Source organism: Aedes albopictus, chromosome 2, assembly GCF_035046485.1.
Source record: "Aedes albopictus strain Foshan chromosome 2, AalbF5, whole genome shotgun sequence".
NCBI classification, from domain to species: domain Eukaryota; kingdom Metazoa; phylum Arthropoda; class Insecta; order Diptera; family Culicidae; genus Aedes; species Aedes albopictus.
Window position 1 is genome coordinate 280,351,828 of NC_085137.1, and position 22,428 is coordinate 280,374,255.

Consider the following 22,428-nt stretch of genomic DNA (forward strand, 5'->3'; position numbering starts at 1 on the left):
GGTAATCACGTTCACATGTATGCGTGCCTTTTTTGTAGATGTAGTTGTGAAACTGCGAGGAAAATATTTGCACTCTTGCCCCGGACGTTAGTTTTATCATTATTTACCCGTTTAACCCAATTTGATTGGGTAATATTTGCATATGCAATCTGAATACCCTTTCAATCGGCGTGCACTTTCGTGTGAGGAAAAATTTGCGCTAGTGTTCGTGTGTTGAAATGTCACTTATCTCTATTGGGTATAGGAAAAGTGCGTGACAGAGGGGGGAGGGGGGGTCTAGAAATCCCGAAAAACGATGGACGTAATATTTGAATCTTCCCTAATGTCCTTACCGATAAATGCTACACCGTGACGTCATGCTCGATTGGCTCCGATTGAAAGTGACAGTCTGCCAGACTCTAACTAGACTGACTCTCTTATCTGACTGACTGACTTATCCACGGTCTTCTTTTTTCACCGGGTTGATTCTTCTTTTCTTCTCCAAATAGGGTACTGCACGGAACCGCCAAACTACCCAAAATTGAGTTCTTTTGACGCAATCCCATAGTTCGGCCCAATAAGCCAAATTTGAGTAAATCGATTAAACTCACACTAGGTAAATTGCCTTCACCTCCAGCAAAAACATTTACTTAAGAGTAGGTAAATTCAACCCAAGACCCCCCCATCCAACCCAAATTTGAGTAAACTTGCATTTACCCAAAATTGGCTTATTGGGCTCAAGGACCCCCGTTGGGTAGATGCATCTCTGTTTGTTTTTGATAACATCGGTGAGGGAAAGAGGGAAAACAACCTAATTTTGGGTAACTAGTTTATTCGATATACTCAGCTTTCAGTAAAATCGACCCAAAAATTAGGTAGTTTGATTTTTCCGTGTGCAAGCACCTGATCAAGGCTAGATTGAGTTTAAATAAGGGCGAAAGTAACATGAGAGAGTTCTCTTCATCGACTCTCTCTTCTGTAAATTAAAGTGACAAGATACAAATTCAATCGAACTTTTTTACACTAAGACGCTAGATGGCATCGCAACCTAGCGATTTATGACCAAAAATTGCAACCATACATGCCTCTTGTTACTTTAATTTGAAGAAGAGAGAGTCGATGAAGAGAACTCTCTCATGTTACTTTCGCCCTAATTTAAACTCAATCTAGAAGGGGTTAGACACGTATTAGCATAATGAGTGTACAGCGTCCGTTCGCTCGTTGCAAACCCGCTCGTTGCAAAGCTTTTTAATTGCAAGTCCGCTAATTGCAAAATTTGACAAGTTTTTGCAATTAAAAAGCAAGCATGTGTCAAATTCGTGCTGTCAGTGATGCTGTCAGTGCATTTCGATGCACTTTAGTGTCAAAGTGACGTTGCAATTAGCGAATGGCATTCGCTCGTTGCAAAGTAAACATTTTGCAACGAACGAACGGCCGCTGTATTAGAAGTATATTAGTATATTTGCGGTATATTAACATATTAATGTATATTATTGTATATTAATGTATTACCATCAAAGTAATCGTACTGGCTGAAATCAACGCTGTGACAGATGAATCGAAAAACAAACATTGTTTATCGAAAAAATCGGCCGCAGCGTTTGCTACGATGCACTAATCTATTTTAGTATGCTATAATATACTAAGCCAAGAATTATACGTGTCTGGCCCCTTGCACCTGATCTAACCTCACTTTGTCTGACAGTTCCTACAGCTTTTCAAAACACCATCGTTCTTCTTCTTCTTCTTCTTCATGCAACATCAAATCACCAATGCTGTCAGTGTTGATTTGAGGACGAAAACAAACCCATCGGAGAAATAAACTGAAAATCCCTTCGATTTGCACTACTGTTAAAAGCAATACGATCCAAAGTGAAAAGCTGTTGATTTGGTAATGACTGTTTTGGGCATGAAAGTAAATATACACGGAACTACAAATCAACCCAAATTTAAGTTTTTTTTTCTATCTTTATTATAGAGATTTTCAGCCCGAGGCTGGTTCATCTCTTAGAATTTAAGATTCATTACATAATTTTATTTTTGTTTACAAACTTTACTTTTCATACTCCTTGTTTTTATCGGAGAAAAATCGGTTGATTCAACTGTCACTACATCGGTTTCCTCAATATCTGGGCTATCTTCCGATCCGTCGTTCTGGCAACTCTGCTTCTGCGTTTTACGTTTCGGAGTGTTCTCTTTCCTATCCGATGACAGCCGTCGCTTGCTTGGTAATTGTTCTTCGTCAGACCGATGTCAATTATTCACAGGTCCGGGTGAACGTATATGTTTGCCTGTATTTGTCGATAAAAATATGTAAACAAACCGATCAGCTGATCGCGACGTCACGTTCGCCAGAAAATTTGTTCGCAGCTTCTGAAACGTGACGTCACCTTCGGCAACTTCGTGCGATTTCGGCTTGCCGAAGTGAGTGAGCTGCATTCTTACAACTCTAACACCATTATAGAGCCCAGGGAAATAGTGTTTCCACCTTTCCCTGGAAATGGAAAGAATAGTTCCGTATTTCCGAAGATGTTCAACAATCACAGACGAAGGCGTGTTGGGCGGTAAATCGTGCACCCGCACGTTGATTGCTCCATCCTCTACATACACGGGAATCTTGTATTCATTTTCACCACATCTGATGATGTGCTGCAAATGGCGAGTGTCTTGGTAATGCCTGGCGATGTCCATGTCTACCATTTCGATGCAAACACAGTTTCGTACATTGTGAAGCTGGACATTTCGGATGTGTTTAATGTCCAACTTCAGTTGCTCACATATGAATTTATGCACAACAGGCACCTCAGGTGTTCTAGGTAAAACACTGCAGTCTACCACCAATGTGTTTTCGCGTTTTGCACACATTTTATGACGATTGGTATAAACGCGTCCGGTTAGCGCAAGCTTTGGCTGTCAACTGCCAAATTTAAGTTGTTTTGACGCAATCCCGGTCTTCCGTGGAATTACTCAAATTTGCGTTAAACAGCGAAAGTCGTGAGTGAGTAGTTCTCGTTTGAGAGCGGCAAAAAAATCAACCCAGTGGTAAGTTATTTTCACCCAACGGAGGCCTCAAATGACGCAAATTTGGGTTAACTCAAGAAAACCCAAATTTGGCTTCTTCCACGGAAGAGCAGCGGATGCGTCGGTGCTTCTCTCTTTGTGTTCGACAACATTGCGGTGGGGTGAGGGAGAAAACAACCCAACTTTGAGTTAAATCACATAACATAAGTGGAACTCCATGGTCAGAGCGAAGGAAAAAGTTGTATCCTTTTCCAGCACGCAAAACTGTTATATCTTTCATAAAAGGCGTCGAACTGTCACTTATCAAAAAAATATTCACCTTAGGTTTACGTGAAAGCATACATAGATTTTTTTCCACAGTACTTTTCACGTAAAACTAACTGGGGAGTCCAGTAATGCAAAGCCACCCAGATCCTGGTTCATTATTGATATGTCCGGGTATACTTCCGGAATAAAAGAGTTTGGTATACTTTTCTTCACTAGTTCTAGTATATTTGATAGTCAAACTTAGAATGAATCCTCTACTGTCAGCCCCATCACTTATATAGTCAAGCGAGGGTTGCTGTGATTGAATTCATATATTTTTGGATACAAATGATTGCTGGGATCCAACATTTCCCCCCCCTAAGGCTTCATCATCCAGTAGGGCTTGAACCGGGCCGGAAGTTGGATCATACGCCGGCCTCTCTCTAGAATCGGTGTCGCTGGTTGAACTGGTTCGACTGGTTCTACCGGTGGTTCTTCATCTTCTTCTTCGTTACCGGCAGCTTCATCTTCCGATAGATCATCCGTCAGGTAGGGATCTTCTGGATTCTCTTGAAGTGCTTCACCAAACCGCTGTGGTTCTTGATCTTCAAGTGGGATGGCGTCCGGTGGAGTCTCGGTTGGAATGGCCAATCCGAACCCGTCGAAAAATACAGAAAGTGGTGTCGGTTGATCTGCTGGAGCGGTACGGCGTTCTGGAACACGAGTCTTGAGCTGGTTGGCGTGCGACCGAATGAGTCGTTGACGATCTTCAAGGAACACGTTGTAATTGACCTTTCCAATCCTCTCGATCACGGTTGCTGGTTCCCACTGCCAGGAATTTGCACGATGTACCTGGGCATACACGGGATCACCGTTCAGGAAACTTCTCTGGAGTGCGCCGTGCTTCTTGTTGAAAGCGGCGTTCTGTTTCGTCCTGCCTCTAGACTCGGTGTTGCTTCGTTCGGTTGGTCGGAGCATAGACGACACTGTTCGAAGCGGTCGGTTGAACATCATCTCGGCCGGAGATCTGCCGTCCAGGTCACCGGTTGGTGTAGTGCGGTAGACTTGAAGGAAAGTGTAGAGTGCTTCCTCGAGTGTTTCTCCCCCCGAGCGAATTTTCCGCAGGCTTCGCTTTAACGTGTCCACGAATCTTTCCGCTAATCCGTTTGATTGGGGATGGTAGAACGCTTGACAGAACGCTTGAAATTCGTGGCTCGAAAATTGAGTGCCGTTGTCGGATACGATTACCTCTGGAACGCCGAACGTTGCGAATGATTGGTTCAGCAGTTTGATGGTGGTTTTCGTTGACGTGGACTTGGTTACGTGCACTTCGGGCCATTTTGTGTAGGGATCGACTACCACCAGGAAGTAGACTCCATCTACTGGACCTGCGTAGTCCACGTGAATCCGGGACCAGGGTTTGGCCGGAATGGGCCACGATTCCAATGTCGTCTTCGTTGGAGCCTTGCCTGCTGTTGAGCACGGTACGCAGCGCTTGACGTAGTCCTCAATCTCGTTGTCGATGCCAGGCCAGTACACGAAGCTTCTTGCAATTCCCTTCATACGTACAATTCCGGGATGACCTCGATGGAACTGATGCAGGATCTTCTGTCGAAACGTCTCGGGAACGACGATCCTGTCGCCGAACATCACGCACCCGTCGACTACGCTGAGCGATTCTCGTCTGTGGAAGTAGGGTTGAACTGCAGTGGTGAGATTCTTGGAGCAGGCGGGCCAGCCATCACGGATGTGCTTGATAACGGTTTGAAGTGTAGCTTTCGTCGATGTTGCCTTCTGCAATGCCCGGAATGCAACCGGAACCTTTTCAGTTGCGTCGGAAAGAATGCTTGACATGTCCTCCTCCAGGGTGAGTGCCGCAATGACATATTCCTCCTCTGGTTGGTTGGTTCGGTCGATCAGCCGAGACAACATATCCGCACAGCCAAATTCGTTCGTTGATACGTGCTGGATGTCGAAGTCGTAGTTGAGCATCGTGAGTGCCCAGCGCTGCAGCCTGTTCGCAGTGTGCAGCGGAATGCCCTTCTTGGATCCGAAGATGGACAATAACGGCTTGTGGTCGGTCAGCAACGTGAAATGCCGCCCGAGCAAATACTTGTGGAATTTTGTCACCGCATAGACTAATCCGAGTGCCTCCTTTTCAGGTTGTCCATAGTTACGCTCCGCAGGTGTGAGCGTTCTTGAAGCGTGCTGTACGACCTTCATGGTGCCATTGGGAAACTGATGGAAAATCACCGCGCCGATTCCACTGCTTGATGCGTCTGCCGCCACGACGATCGGTAGTTTGGGATCGTAATGTGTCAGCAGTAAGCTTGATTGCAGCACCGTCTTGAACTGGTCGAACGCTCTCTGGCATTCTGGGGTCCATCGCCACTTGGAATCCTTCTTCAGAAGCTGGTCCATCGAATGACGCAATTCGTGTAAGTTGCGTACGAATCGGCCATAGAAGTTGGTTGCGCCCAGGAACGATCGTAGCTCGGAAACGTTGTTTGGAGGTGGAATTGCTACGATGTCCTTCACTTTCTCAGGATCAGGACGGATGCCTTGTTTGTCCACGATGTGACCCAAGTAGCCGAGTTGCAGTTGGAAGAAACGGCACTTCTCAGCTTTGACGTGGAAGCCGTATTCCTTCAGCCGTTGGAACAGTAGGTTGAGCGTGGCCAGATGTGACTCCATGTCCTTCGAGAATACGATGGCATCGTCGATGAAAGAGCGGACGCCGGGTATGTCCGCAATCATTCCATCCACCAGACGTTGGAATGCTCCCGGTGCTGACTTCACTCCTGGAGCCAGACGATTGAATCTGAACAACCCCCGATGCGTGTTGATGGTGAGCAGATGCTTGGAATCGTCGTCAACCTCGAGCTGCAGATAGGCGTCGGAGAGGTCGATGATGCTGAAGATGGTGCTACCGTTGAGTTGAGCGAAGATTTCCTCCGGGGTTGGAAGCGGATAGTGGTTGGCCTCCAGTACCTCGTTGAGCCCCGTCGAGTAATCCGCACAGATGCGAACTCGGCCGTTCGGTTTGCGCACCGCCACGATAGGTGCAGCCCACTCGGAGAAGTCGACAGGTTCGATAATGCCCAACGATTGCAGTCGCATTAGCTCGGCATCGACCAATGGAATGGTGTTGAAAGGAACCGGCCGCCTGGGACAGAAAACAGGTCTGGAATTTGATTTGAGATAAAGCTTTACCTTCATTTTCTTGCAGTGCCCCAGGGAGTCGTTGAATACGTCCGCGTGCTTCGCTCGAAATTCACGTACGTGCTGCTCGACCGGCTTCGCTTGCACTTGGTTGCAGATCGAGTCGATGGGTACGGACCACAACTCAAACAGTTCGATCCAGTCGATGCCAAGGAGGTTGAGGTTGGCTGCCGTCGTGACGAAACATCTTCCTTGTCCACTCTTGCCGTTGATGCTCACTTCGCACTGGAACTCACCCATCAGAGGAAGCGGCTTGCCCGACGCGTTCATGGCTTCGATGGACGGTTTCTTGATTGTAGGCTTACCCAGGTAGTTCCAGGTTTGCTTCGAAATCACCGTGATGTCGCTTGCTGTGTCCAACTGCAGCTTGGTTGCCACGCCGTTGATAAACGTTGGCACGTACTTCCGCTTGCTGGAGTGTTGTGCGATGTGGTTCACGATGTACACGCCCCGGGATTTCGCTTTCCTTGGGTGACTTGCTTTTTTCGACGATGGCTTCTTCTCCTCCCCGGGTGGGATTGGTTTCGTCCTGGAGAAGCAGCCACAGTAGCCTTCCTTGTGGCCACTACGGTTGCATTGTTTTCACTGGTGGTTCGAGAAAGGGCAATCCCGAACAAAGTGCATCTGGCCGCATTGCCAGCAAGGTGTGCGAGGCGTCTTACCTTCCGGTTTCGAGGTCTGCTGCTGTCGAAAAGTTCCCTTGTCCTCCTGCACCGCGTGCACCGATGGCTTCGAGCTTGACTGACGCTCGATCATGGTGGTTGTGTGGGCTACGTCACTGATGTTGGACTAGCACGTGCATCCACCCTCGCTAGGAAACATCGCACGAGTCGACATACAGTCGACCTGATGAATATTTGAATCTGTATCAGATCTAGGCAGGCCATGCTTTTCCCAGGGCATTCAGTTTACCCTTCCCGTGCCAACAGCAAGTGTTTTCCGGAGCAATCCACAACCCCGACGAAAGAGCCGAGCCGATTGGGAATCCTCCATCTAGCACAGGTACGATAATTGATTCTTTATTAAACATGTAATAAGAACGCTAAGCCATTCCTATCGATCCTGGCAATTATCCTAAACGTGCACATTGGCGATCCTGCCAGTATTTTTTTTGTGGCTTGTGGGGAAAATATTCCGAAAAAACCCTAGCCACGCGAATCTTACATAGCGTTTGAGGTTATGATTGTTTCCTACTTTTTTTTTGATAAGTCATTGAAAGGAAACTGATATCATAATCCATGTACATTTTGCTACCAGATGCCTTTAAATCTGGTTGATTAAAAATGGAAAAAAAAAATAATAACTAAATTTTATGCAACGATTAAGGTACGCTGAGAAACCTAATCTTGAAAAATCAAATATTCTTCTCACAAAACATTAAAAAAAAAAGTCATCAAACAAGACCAAACATCCGCAGAATATAACTTACTTTGTTTGAAATAGTTGCATAGTCCACAGCGAGACCGGAAGTCCGCAAATTTAGTCCTCAGCGAGACCGGATGTCCGCAAATCGAGTCCACAGCGAGACCGGATGTCCGCAAATTTAGTCCACAGCGAGACCGGATGTCCGCAAATTTAGTCCTCAGCGAGACCGGATGTCCGCAAATCGAGTCCACAGCGAGACCGGATGTCCGCAAATTTAGTCCACAGCGAGACCGGATGTCCGCAAATTTAGTCCTCAGCGAGACCGGATGTCCGCAAATTTAGTCCACAGCGAGACCGGATGTCCGCAAATTTAGTCCACAGCGAGACCGGATGTCCGCAAATTTAGTCCACAGCGAGACCGGATGTCCGCAAATTTAGTCCACAGCGTGACCGGATGTCCGCGCCCCTCATTCAAAATGTGAAGAAGCAAATGAATGTTTATTCTCACCTAAGAAGAGTTATAAAAAAGAAAATGATAAAATGATGCGCCTTGTCATTAAAGTAGAAAAAAATAGTCTAAGAAAAAGGAAAACGGGTAAATTTGCCTAGTTTTTTTTTCCTGACGCTAACTGTAGATGACTAAAGTACAAAAAAAATATCGTTCTCGTTTTCAGAACGCGACCGTGTATTGTGAGCGATATGGAAAGTAACGGCAAATACGTTCGAGCTCCGAAAGCTCCCGAATCAGAGTGGGAAATTGAATCGATCGGTCATTCTGACCAGGTCCTATTGGAAAATTCAAGCTCTTTCTGCAGCGCTACTAGCCTAGATGACTGCGACGTCGATGAAGGCAGTGAAAGAAGTTTCGACTCTGCACTACCAGCAAATATTGCGGGATGCAAAGATCACGAAGACAGCGATGCAATTCCTTCGAAAAATGTCCCGATTGAACCAGACCAGACCCATCAGAGCACCCGCAGTCGCCTCCAAAGAATGGAAAACGTACTTTGCGATCTTTCGAAGGCAATGGCTTCCATTCAAAGAGCGGAACCCGAGCCATTCGAACCCGATCAAGATTGGTCAACTCCAACGAACAGCGCATCTGTAACTACATCCTCGAGCGTTCGTTGGGATAACATCAAGCCTTTCCCAGCCGGAGTGCCAGCGAACCAAATGTGGGAGGAGTGGAACCGTTATATAGAGAATTTTGAAATCGCGGCAACTCTCAGCAATGCGAACGATCCAGTTAGAAGGTCACAGTTGCTCTTCCTCTCAATGGGGACTGAACTTCAAGGTATCGTTAGAGCTGCCAAGCTCAGACCAAGTTTGAAGGAAGCAAACTGCTATCGCAATTTTGTTAGTAACATAGGACGTTACTTCCAATCCATGACCGACTCAGCCGCTGAACATGAAGCTTTCTCTAACATGAAGCAACAAAAATCGGAAACTGCCGTCGCATTCCACTCTCGTTTGATGGCAAAGGTTCGCTTGTGTGGGTACAGCCCAGCTGACCACGATAGATTCGTCCGCGCTCAACTCTTGAAAGGCTTGCGGAACAAGGACTTAGTGAAAGCAGCTAGGACGTATGGACACGATACGAATTACATAGTACAGGCGGCTACGCGGGACGAAGCCTACGATGCGGAAATGGCCATGACAGAGAACTTCGAGTCCTCGTATTCAGTACACCGTGTACACCGAAAGCCGACAATAGCGGAATCGATCAAAAACCGTGCAAGGCCCTTCGATAAAGTTGACAGACCAGAGGCGAAGCGTTTTCGGGGCAACCGATACGCCGAACAACGATACTCACAGGAACCAAGTCGTCGTTTTCGTTGTCGCAGATGCCACGGACACTCGCATTCCAATTTGCCGTGCCCAGCACTGAACAGGAATTGCAACATTTGCGGAGAGCGAGGTCACTTCGCAGCAGCCTGTCGGCGAGCACGTGTGCGGCAGCTCCAAATCAAATCCAGCCCATCGCCTACACGGGACAGTCGTGCGAATGAGACACAGGTATTGAATGACTGAAATTGTAACATTTGAATTATTAATAAAGCAGCATATGAATTGCGTAATCAACGCTTGTTTTTGTTTTCGCGTAAACCCATTACATTTTTTTCCTTTTTTTTAGTATGTGAACACTTTATCTCTGGCAGACGTTATGGTGAAGTGTTCCATAGGCTCGTCAAGTCCCATCCTGTTGCTTATTGACTCGGGTGCGGATGTAAACGTTATTGGAGGAAAGGACTGGTGTCGTCTCAAACAAGAATATGAATCTGGCTTGGTAAATCTCAATGTGATTGAACAGTCAAACTCGAAAGGCATCTGTGCATACGGCACACGGACCCCCATGATCGTAGAAGCTTCTTTCGAGGCCCAAGTCGTTGCAATAGACTGCGGAATGTCTTCCATAAAGGCTGTGTTTCACGTCGTACGCAACGGATCTAGATCGTTGCTTGGCCGATCTACTGCCAGCGATATGGGGCTATTGCATGTCAAAACGTCAGTTAACAATCTTGAAGATGTTAGCAATGCCAAAGTATTTCCGAAAATGCCTGGAATCGAAATAAAATTCAGCATAAATGATTCCGTACAGCCGGTTCGGAACGCGTATTACAATGTCCCCGCCGCGTTTCGAGAAGCTGCGAAAAAGAGGCTTGACGAAATGGAGTCACAGGGCATAATCGAAAAAGTGACCGGCGCCCCGATTTGGATTAGCGGAATGTCCGCAGTCGCTAAGGGAAAGGACGATTTTCGATTAGTCGTCAATATGCGAGGCCCAAATCGAGCGATAAATCGGGAGTACTTCCGACTACCACTGATCGAGGAGATGAAGACAAAACTCCATGGTTCCAAATTCTACACTAAACTCGACCTCAGCAACGCATTTTATCATCTGGAACTCCACCCCGAATCTCGCGAACTCACCACCTTCCTAACAGAGAACGGTATGTATCTAAAAGCAGCCTAGTCCTAGTCATACAAAATTAGCCTCATAATATATCCTTCGAATTTCTAGGTATGTACCGTTTTACTAGGTTGATGTTCGGGGTGAACTGTGCCCCCGAAATCTTCCAACGAGAAATGACTCGGATCCTCAAAGGAGTCAAAAACAAAATCGTCTACATTGACGACGTTCTGCTTTTTGCGAGTTGCCTCGAGGAGCTAAGGAAAACTGTTCGTGAAGTTTTGGAAATATTCGAAGCGAACAATCTTTCGTTGAACTCGTCGAAATGTGAATTTGACAAAACTCATTTGAAATTTTTGGGGTACGAATTAGACGAGAATGGTTTCCACGTTGACGAAGCAAAGATAAAATGCATAAACAATTTTCGCGAGCCCAGAACGATCTCGGAGCTTCGTAGCTTCCTAGGACTGGCCTCGTACATAAGCCCCCACGTAAAGCACTTTGCAGACGTCACTAGCCCCCTATGGGAAGTCGTTTCTGCAAAATCGTGGACATGGGGTCCTCATGAAAGCCAAGCCTTCGAGGAAGTGAAACAGCGAATCATCAAATGCTGTTTGACACTAGGATTCTTCTCTGACTACGACCACACGATTCTGTACACCGATGCTTCTCCTGTAGCGTTAGGAGCCGTCCTGATCCAAGAAGATCAACAAGGAAAGTCTAGAATCATCAGTTTCGCATCCAAATCTCTAACAAATACGGAGAAGAAATATGCTCAAAACCAACGCGAGGCTCTCGCAGCAGTGTGGGCAGTAGAGCATTTTTCATACTACCTACTTGGAAGACACTTCACCCTGCGGACTGACGCTCAGGGTGTATCCTTTATCCTAAATCGATCGCGGGAAAATTCTAAGAGAGCATTAACTCGAGCCGACGGATGGGCATTACGATTAAGTCCATACAACTACACCGTTGAATATGTGCGAGGGGCAGAAAATATCGCAGACCCATCTTCACGGCTGTACAGTGGTGACGACGAACCTTTTGACGAGGATAACAGCCCGTGGGAGATTGCGAATCTAGAAGCCAACGTCGTGGAGTTTTTAACAGAAAACGAAGTAAAGAGGGCAACTTCGGAGGACGAAACTCTTCAATCGGTCATGGGCGCTCTAAGCTCTGGTCAATGGCCGAGTAATTTGCGGAACTACCAGAAACTCGAACAGGATTTGACCACACGGGATGGCATGCTAGTTAAAACTGGTTGCGTTGTAATTCCTGCGAAGCTGCGAAAACGAACGCTGGAGGTATCCCATCAGGGGCATCCCTCAGTAGCAAAACACAAGAGCATATTAAGACAGCGTGTTTGGTGGCCAGGAATGGCCAGCGATGCTCAGAAGTGGGTAGAAACTTGTTCCACTTGCGCAGTCAATGGTAAGCCAGAAAAACCCACTCCAATGCGACGAATTCCGGCACCAAAAGCGGTGTGGGATACCATCGCATTGGACTTCAACGGGCCCTATGCGAAGTTCGGGGGCATATCCATCCTGGTCATAGTTGACTACAGATCGCGGTACTTGATGGCCCGGCCGGTGAAATCCACGAGTTTCGATCACACAAAAAGGGTACTGGAGGACGTCTTCGAGCGGGAAGGTACTCCTAAGTTTATCAAGACGGATAACGGTCCTCCGTTCAACGGGGAGGAATACCAAAAGTACTGTGCAAATCGCGACATCATTCCCATATTCTCGACACCGCTGTTTCCACAGCAGAACGGATTGGTAGAGAGCTACATGAAGCTCATAAACAAAGCGATGGCGAGTGCCGCAATGAACAAAACAAACTATGTCCAGGAACTCGGTATGGCAGTACAAGCGCACAATGCTGCTACTCACAGCGTAACAAAATACCCTCCGGAAGAAGTTATGTCCGGTCGGAAAATCAAGCGAGGACTACCATTGATCGAATTCAGCAAGGCGACCGTTGACGATGCACTACTTTCAAAGCGGGATCAAGAGGCAAAATCATCCGGAAAAGAACGGGAGGACCGGCGACGAGGTGCACGGTCTTGCCGAGTAAAACCAGGAGACACAGTGATAATCGAGCGACACACCCGCGGGAAGGCAGAGAGCCGATTCTCGCCAAGAAGGTATACGGTAACCGATGACAAAAACGGAAGCTTGACGCTTGCAGATCATGATGGTCAAGTTTTGAAGCGGCATGTATCTCACACAAAAAAAGTATCCCAATGGCGCAGTGAGAATGAAAATACACCTACGACTGCCGATATCCCGAACTCACATCCAGTAAACACCGCTTCCAGAGGCATCCGTGATCGAAAAGCTCCAGCATATCTGCAAGAATATGTACAATTGATCCAGAAATAGTTGTAATTTAAGTCGTCCTTATAATAGTTATATGGTAAACATTATTAAAACACTAAATAAGCAATTACTCACCAAAATAAATAAGCATTTCTGCTCTTTACCGAAATAAATCAAGTTTCTTGTAGGATTTAGCCTTACATCACTTGTATCACAAAATTAGCTATTCAAAGTGAATAAGTAAACAAGCCGATAGCTAATTTGCTCAAAATGACAGAGCATGGTAAGTGCACGCAACAAAAAAAAACACCCAATTTTAGTACCATTGAACATCCTATCATACACGGAGAAAACGATAATTTTAAAAATAAGCATTGTTAAGTAATTACAGTCAAACTGAAGAAATAGGTAAATTTCAAACTGACCACAAAGCAAGTTTTACTCGGCATTGGAGTTGTTAAGCGGGAACATACGTTCGTTTGAAAGTTACCCACAATAATATTCGGCGTTTGTTTAAGCAAACATATTTAAAGTTTTTCCCCAAACCAATTTTTAGGTAAAATTTACCCACTCTAGATGATTAGTGCAGGCACTCAAATTTAGGAACTATGCCATAAGCTCAAATGTGGTTTTTCCCATACGGAACTCGGGAGTTAAGTAAAAAAAAAAAAACACCCGTATTGGGTACTTTCATTTTTCCGCGTAAATATTTAGATTCAAATGAAGATGGGTCAAAACATATTTCCGTGTAGGTAAGTGGAGTAAGCGATCCGATTGAACCATGCGAACCACCAGGCAGGTTGTCTGCATTCATGGATGCTGTTGAAGTGTGATTGTGTTAGTGCATTATTTTCATCAGCGAACGGTTTTACTGTGATTTCTCTCTGTTGGACTATCCCATGCAAATCAGTCGTTGAAGTGTGCGTGCGCTTAACGGCAGCAACCCTTATAGGGCACCGCACTGTTTGGATTTTGTATGGGATTTTGAAGTTTCGTGGCCTTGTTGTTTACAAGATTTCTGTTAGAGTGAAAGAGAAGGAGATAATTTCATGCAGTTCCCTATTATACGGTATACGATTACGTTGTTTCAGGAACACTTTGATGCACCTGTGTCTCGAAAAAAAAAGCGTCGTCCAGGATTATTGAGCTAGGCTCCGGAAAGTGATGTTCGCGAGCTAAATTAAACTTCAAAAAAAAAAAAAAAGACGACCAAGCCCGAGTGTTAATGCAGCGTACGCTATCTGTATTCAATTTAAGGAAGTTGTTCCTTTCTCACGAATAACCGCATCAATTCTACTCAAGGAAGATATTTTTCTCAGTCTACCGTTAGCAGCACCAATTTCACCGATTTCTTTTTTTTCCTTTTGAGAAAAGGGGAGATGTGTGGGCTACGTCACTGATGTTGGACTAGCACGTGCATCCACCCTCGCTAGGAAACATCGCACGAGTCGACATACAGTCGACCTGATGAATATTTGAATCTGTATCAGATCTAGGCAGGCCATGCTTTTCCCAGGGCATTCAGTTTACCCTTCCCGTGCCAACAGCAAGTGTTTTCCGGAGCAATCCACAACCCCGACGAAAGAGCCGAGCCGATTGGGAATCCTCCATCTAGCACAGGTACGATAATTGATTCTTTATTAAACATGTAATAAGAACGCTAAGCCATTCCTATCGATCCTGGCAATTATCCTAAACGTGCACAGTGGTGTCCGCCTTGAGATTGACGAGCCGCTGATAGTCGTCGATCAGATGTTGGAGAGTAACGGGAGCTTCGGGTGTTTCAGCCTCTATCCGGGAGAGTAGCCGAGCTCGGATGTCCGCGTAGCAGTGGGATTTGAGGCCACAGACGAACACCAAGCATTTGAACTGGTCAATCTTCACATTCCTGAAGTCGAATTCTTCGCAGGCACGGTTGACTTTTCCTCCGTAGCTGATGATGTCTTCTGCTTCAGATTTCACCAGCTGCAGGCACTGGTACCGCTTGTTGAAGATGGACGTCTGCGAGCCGAAAATTTTCTTCAGGGTTTCGACGGTGTCGTTGAAGTTGACGTCTCTGGGAAGCTTCGGCAGGATGTAGTTGGTGTACCGCGTGTGAGACGGTGTGTCCAACTTCCGCAGCAGCAAACGTACCTTGGCAGCATCCTCCAGGTTCCTGGCATCCGAATCGAAAAGATCTGCGTACCGGCTGTACCACTTCTCAAAGGTGATGCCATTCTCCGGGTCGAACGAAAATTCGCTGATGTTGGTTGCCAAGGCTTCGAGTGTTTGCTCCGGGTTGCTAGGGGCTGGTGTTGGTTGCGCTAGCTTCTGCAGGAGCGCCGCCATCTGGAGTATTGCCTCTTGAAGTTCCGCCATCGCTTCGGTTCTTGAATCCTCGTCGCCAGCTGATATGTCCGGGTATACTTCCGGAATAAAAGAGTTTGGTATACTTTTCTTCACTAGTTCTAGTATATTTGATAGTCAAACTTAGAATGAATCCTCTACTGTCAGCCCCATCACTTATATAGTCAAGCGAGGGTTGCTGTGATTGAATTCATATATTTTTGGATACAAATGATTGCTGGGATCCAACAATTATATACAGTTGCCAGATAATAATAACGTGATTTTCTAGTTTATTACCTACAGCTGTCAGATGATTCTTACGTGAAATTTTAATACATTACATTGGATTTTGTTGATAAACTTTAAATGCATTTCCATGATATTACTTGTGATCCTTAGATGATTATTCAGTGACTTGTAAAGCTTTCTTGTGTATTATTTATTCGCTTCAAATTCGGAGTTTTCGTAATTTATTTGTTATTTTATTAAAATACTCTAACTCTTTTTCATGATTAATAACAATTTTTGATGAAACAAATACATTTGTTCGGAGGAACTGACGGAGAGTGTAACCTTCCTTCTTCCGTTGGACCCTTAGAGGTTGACTCTCTTCGACAACCGTACTATTTTCAAGAAGTTCTTCCTCCAGCTACGAGTTCACTTCTCCAATTCAGGTTGGAATTCATGCAGAACGACCTCAATGCGAGTTTAGAAATGTCCCTCCAAACCGGATGCTGTTGTTTACAACAGTTGTACTTTCTGTGTTTCCTGTAAATAGAAAGTAATAAAAGGTTTATTTAATTGAAACCTGAATATTTACGCCAAAGAACTTACGTTTTGTTTCCTCTATGAGCTGATACGCGTAAAAAAGATGTTCATGTTCGTATTTTCGTAATCAACATCTGTTTGCATCAGCTTCAGGTATTCCGAGGGGTGTTCCTTCATATCTTGCAGGGAAAGCGTCACCAGTTCGTGTATACTATTTATTATAATCCAATATAGCACTTTAAAATAATTGAATTTGTTCTTTTGAAAGTACATTACGATTAATTTCAGACACTTAAGTTTAAAAATAACCAGCAAATCGAGAGGAATATTTAAGTCTGGGAGGAAGTTCAGCGCCATGTTGATTTTTGGTAGTTTTTTTTTCACACTGGAAAGTCACGTAATGACAATATGAAACAATACCTACGTGACAAATCACGTAGCATAGACATGATGGCATGTGGCTCGAATAGAAATATCACGTCGTAATAACGAAATAATAAGTGGCTTTTATTGGAATCAGATAATTTGGAAATAAGGAAAGCAATTTTCAGTTCAAGTGAAGATTCACGTACATCTAACGGGAATATTTTTTTGCGTGTAGGCATCTGAGACATGCGCAAAACTAGCTGCTGGAAATCCACTTATTCATGCTGTTATAAATTCATTGAAATCTTCGAAATAACGCATCCACGTTCCACATATCGTTCTCCATTAATATTTAAAGCCATAAAACCTATTTTCGACTTAAGTTTACAAAGTTTTATTACAATTTATGTCCTATTTTAGATCTTCACGTGCTGCAAGTCTAGATCTATGAGATCTTTGTTTTACTTCGCAGCACTGAAAAATGGTATGGTCCACTGCACGAATTTATGCTGGCCTGCTTACTCTCACGCGGAATTTGACGTTTGAGCGGTGCCGACACCGCTCAAACGTCAAATTTCGTGTGAGAGTAAGCAGGCCAGCATAAATTCGTGCAGTGGACCATACATGCTGAAAAATAGTATGGCCATAATGTTATAATCCATTTGACATTTCGATGCCCTGTATACTAGGTTGTCCCAAAATTTGCACATGGTCGAAAAGCTTGGGGGCTCACCCTGCAAATGATAGCTGAAGGTGTTAGAAACAAACTTTTGTATGACGGCAACTTACAAAAATGATGTTTAGAGGTCGCCCCGGCGAGATTTTTGAAAAATGGCCATTTTTCGTAATAAATTTCATACAAATATTTTTTACCGTACAAAAATTGGCAATACCCACTATTTTTATATTATGTTTCCGGTTCAAAACCGAATTAGCGACATTTTTTCTTTTACTTCCGCTGCTTTTGCCTTGCGTTAAACACAATGTCGGAAGTGGGGCGCTGTATAGAGTACCAGGTGTACAATACAGCGCCCCACTTCCGACATTGTGTTTAACGTAAGGCAAAAGCAGCGGAAGTAAAAGAAAAAATGTCGCTAATTCGGTTTTGAACTGGAAACATAATATTTTTTACAGCTTGATATGGATTCAAACTTCATGGGAAAAATAATTAACGACATGTTTTGCAGATAACTTTTTGATACTGAATTTTTGAATTTACTAAAATTTGTCATTTTTTGATATACTTTGCATTTTACCCATCATAAAAAGTATCTGAACCTAATGCTAATTTAAAACCATTCTCATAAAAAGATAGGAAATTTTATGAGGAAAAACTTTGTCGAAGACAGCATGGCGTTTTTTCTATCCGTTTTAGAGTTATTCACGATTTACTATTTGGTGAAATCTGGATTTTTAGGTATTTAAAAAAATCACAAAAGAACTGCCCAAAAACACATACAAATTAAAAAATTACGCATTAGACCGGCCCACATTTGTATGACGCGAAAAAAAAGTTTTCAAAATTCACGGGGCACCCTCTAGAATCGTGCCTTTGGTTGAGAAGAACAATCTGTGAAAGATTCAGATCAATCGGTTGAAAACTGAGCTGGCGCAAATGAGTTGAAGGTTTGTATGGGATTTTCAGTCCAAATATATGGGAAATTGGATGACCTCCAGTCTCTCATACAGCACGCCGGTTTGGCGAGTTCGATTTGGCTCGGAATTGAAAGAATCGTAGTTGACACCCTAATGAACAACTTTGTAGAAGACCATATCTCGATAAAACTAAATTTAGTTGCGGTTTCGGCCAACGAAAGCAGGATGAGGATATCTTCCCCAGTTTACACTCGGTTGTTAAATGCAGCACGTGTATTCCATTCGAAACTTGCGCACTACGTCATAGGCGGCTATGTTGTCCTTCATTTCCATTGCTCACGCACGTTGGTAGGTGTCGAGACAATGAAGAATAACATAGCTGCCTATGATGTAGCGCGCAAGCTACAACCGACAAACACGTGCTGCATATAACAACCGAGAGCTAACGGGGGAAGATGTCCTCATCCTGCTTTCGTTGGCCGAAACCGCAACCAAATTAAGTTTTATCATGATATGGTCTTTTACAAAGTTGGTCTTCAGGGTGTCAACTATCATTCTTTCAATTCTGAGCCAAATCGAACTCGCCCAACCGACGTGCTAAATGAGAGACTGGAGGTCATCCAATTTCCCATATTTTTGGACTGAACATCCCATACAAACCTTCAACTCATTTGCGCCAGCTCAGTTTTCAACCGATTGAGCTGAATCTTTCACAGATTGTTCTTCTCATCCAAAGGCACGATTCTAGAGGGTACCCCGAGGAATATTTCGACATATTTGTATTTGGGCCAGTCTATTACGCATGCTCAACAAGTTTTTGTCTTGATTGTGTTTAGGAATTATGGTAGCATCATTCATTGAATTTTTCTTTCCGTTGACAAATCCATTTTCTTTGATCTAGAAAGGCGCATACTAGCGAGAAACTTTATCATTAAGTACCATTTTGAGATGCCTCAGTAGGCCATGGCATTTATAACGGTTATGTACTGACAATGGTTTATACGAGCATAATACACATTCAAACGCACGGCACATTTTCTATATCATTTGAAGGTGATAGGGTCTGGGACCATTTGGGCAGGAGCACCTATTTTGGACACTTACTGCTCTAACTCAGTCAATTTCAAACCGATTGACTTGAATTTTTGCACGTGACTAGATACTGTGCGTACCTGATCGTGTCTCAAAAATCAAGTCAATCGGTTCAAAATTGTTTGAATTATAGCAGTAAGTGCCCAAAATAGGTGCTCCTGCCCAAATAGTCCCAGACCCTACATTCCGCAAAAAATGTCGATTTTGTTTTTCAATGATGTTGCTCAATTCGTTCAAAGACATGAATAAAACGTTCTAGTAGTCCCTATCATTTTGATCAGCATATAGGACGATAAAAATGACGTCACTTGTTTACGTCCAAAACTGTTGTTTACCAATAATAGCCTACCTTGTCTTTTTGTATGCCGTGTATGTGTTATGGTAATCAAATTGTTCTAACCTTGGATAACATTACGTTAACTCACTGGTTCATCTCATCCCACCCGTTTCAATTTGCCTCGGTGTATCTTATTTTCGGTGTTGATAAGATAGTTCACATCAGTAGATGTTAAAAAAAGACATGGGCTGCTTTTCAGAATGTCTTGAATTGGAACTTAGTATCTAAAAATTGGTATTCTTACGTAAGATGTTCGTAATCGCGATTTGAATTTGTCATGGATCAACGTATTCGCCTTTATTCACTTTGCCACTGTTTCCTGGGCTGTTTCACTGGTCCAGGACTCATACGTCTTCATGTAGAAAAATAATTGAGAATGTCGACAGGAATGTAAGATAAACGCGAAAATATGGCTCAACATTTTGTAGAAAATATCTTTAAAAAATCAATAGGCTGTACGAAGCTTGTCAAGAGAACTAGCTTTTTAAGAAATCTTTGCTAGTTAATTTCCATATGAAGGGATTGAATAACAAAAAATGAAAATCAAATAATGATGTCACCATAATTCCATAACACAATCAAGACAAAAACTTGTTGAGAATATGTGATGTTTTAATTTGTATGTGTTTTTGGGAAGTTCTTATGTGAGATTTTTAGAAAAATACCTAAAAATTCAAATTTCACCAAATAGTAAATTGTGAATAACTGTAAAACGGATAGAAAAAACGCCATGCTTGCTGTCTTCGGCAAAGTTTTTCCTCATAAAAATTCCTATCTTTTTATGAGAATGGTTTTAAATTAGCATTAGGTTCAGATACTTTTTATGATGGGTAAAATGCAAAGTATATCAAAAAATGACAAATTTTAGTAAATTCAAAAATTCAGTATCAAAAAGTTACCTGCAAAACATGCCGTTAATTATTTTTTCCAAGAAGTTTGGATCCATACCAAGCTGTAAAAAATATAAAAATAGTGGGTATTGCCAATTTTTGTACGGTAAAAAATATTTGTATGAAATTTATTACGAAAAATGGCCATTTTTCAAAAATCTCGCCGGGGCGACCTCTAAACGTCATTTTTGAAAGTTGCCGTCATGCAAAAGTTTGTTTCTAACACCCTTAGCTATCATTTGCAGGGTGAGCCCCCAAGTTTTTTAACCATGTGCAATTTTGGGACAACCTACTGTATACCAGCGTACGAACTCGGAAAGGCAACGGAAGCCAGAGTTCCACTTATGTTATGTGGTTAAATCTTTAAGCAGTTTAGCCAAATTTAAGTTTTTAAAAATTATTCTTTGGGTTATAATATTTTTCCGTGTAGATGACAGGTGGTAGAAAGTGCTTCGCTTCGATTCACACCTCTCCAACAGATGTGAAGTATATTGGGATGAGGTTTGCAGTGGAATGAAAGTCTTTGAGTTTATATTAATAACGAAATAGAGAAGATTTATTAACACTACGATGCGTACACAGCGAGTTCACTTTTAGGAATAACAAAATGGCGCACCATGCGTAGCCAGCAGAGGAAAAAACTGATAGAAAACGCGTCTACTCAAGTTAGAGTCGTAACAGAGAATGATTTTATTAACGTAGTAACAATAACGCTTACTGTGATAACATCCCCCCTTAAGCGGAATTTCATATTACACCTAGTTGCTTCCTGTCTTCAATTAACTTTGAGTCAGGTAGCGCCTTTGTTAGAATATCCGCAGCTGGAAAATTGGAGGGAACATGTTCTAGTTTCATTGACTTCAATTCCAGTTGCTCTCGGATGAAATGGTTCTTCTTCTTCTTCTTCTTGGCGTAACGTCCTCATTGGGACAAAGCCTGCTTCTCAGCTTAGTGTTCTATGAGCACTTCCACAGTTATTAACTGAGAGCTTCCTCTGCCAATGACCATTTTGCATGCGTATATCGTGTGGCAGGCACGAAGATACTCTATGCCCAAGGAAGTCAAGGAAATTTCCTTTACGAAAAGATCCTGGACCGACCGGGAATCGAACCCGTCACCCTCAGCATGGTCATGCTGAATACCCGTGCGTTTACCGCCTCGGCTATATGGGCCCTAATAATGAAATGGTGTCTGATGTCAATGTGTTTAGTTCTTGCCGAGTATCCAATTTCCTTCTCAGCCAAGCTAATTGCACTTTTGTTGTCGCATTTGATGGTTATCGGATCGGCAATTCCTAAGAGCTCGTCCAAGAATCCTTTCCACCAGATGACTTCCTGAGTTGCCGATGATAATGCCATATACTCCGCTTCTGTTGTTGAAAGAGCAACCGTTGATTGCTTTCGAGAACTCCATGTGACTGCTCCACCGCTCTGAAGAAAGACATAGCCACTGTAGGAACGCCGAGTTTCGGAGTCGTTACCCCAATCCGCATCACTATAGCCAGAAAACTTGGAATCCCCAGTCTTCCTGTACGTCATCTTGCAAGTTTTGGAACCACGGAGATATCGAAGTATTCGTTTTGCCGCTGTCCAATGAGCAAATCCAGGATCACTGCAATAGCTACTCACCGCACTAACTGCATGGCTAATATCAGGTCTTGTACATTGTGCAATGAACTGCAGTCCTCCTACCAGCTCACGGAATGGAATCTTTCGCATCTTCTCTCTTTCGTCATCATCTTTAGGACACATTTCTTTGGAAAGTCGTTGATTCGCATCAAGAGGAGTAGAAACTGGGTTACAATCCTTCATATTAAACTTCTCCAATAGTTCTTCAATGTAACGTTCTTGATCGATAGAAACAGCATCTTTTGATTTGATCACGCGCAGCCTGAGAATCTGTTCTGCCTTTCCTAAGTCCTTCATTTTGAATTCTTCGCTAAGCTGGCGCTTTACATCTTCAATAATCTTCTCGTCATTTCCGAAA

The 22,428-nt window shown here is 43.7% G+C and overlaps 2 protein-coding genes across 2 annotated transcripts; one reads left to right on the forward strand and one right to left on the reverse strand.

Moving 5' to 3' along the window:
- Positions 1-3,624: 3,624 nt before the first annotated feature.
- LOC134286605 (uncharacterized protein K02A2.6-like) lies at positions 3,625-7,224 on the reverse strand. Its single transcript, XM_062848237.1, has 2 exons — positions 7,106-7,224; positions 3,625-7,033 (listed from the first exon to the last, which is right to left on the reverse strand). Exons 1-2 carry the CDS (start codon positions 7,222-7,224, stop codon positions 3,625-3,627), a joined length of 3,528 nt encoding a protein of 1,175 aa, XP_062704221.1.
- A 12-nt stretch (positions 7,225-7,236) lies between these two features.
- On the forward strand, positions 7,237-10,819 carry LOC115267464 (uncharacterized). Its single transcript, XM_062851884.1, has 2 exons — positions 7,237-9,849; positions 9,968-10,819. Exons 1-2 carry the CDS (start codon positions 8,533-8,535, stop codon positions 10,805-10,807), a joined length of 2,157 nt encoding a protein of 718 aa, XP_062707868.1. The 5' UTR covers positions 7,237-8,532; the 3' UTR covers positions 10,808-10,819.
- The last annotated feature ends 11,609 nt before the right edge of the window (positions 10,820-22,428 follow it).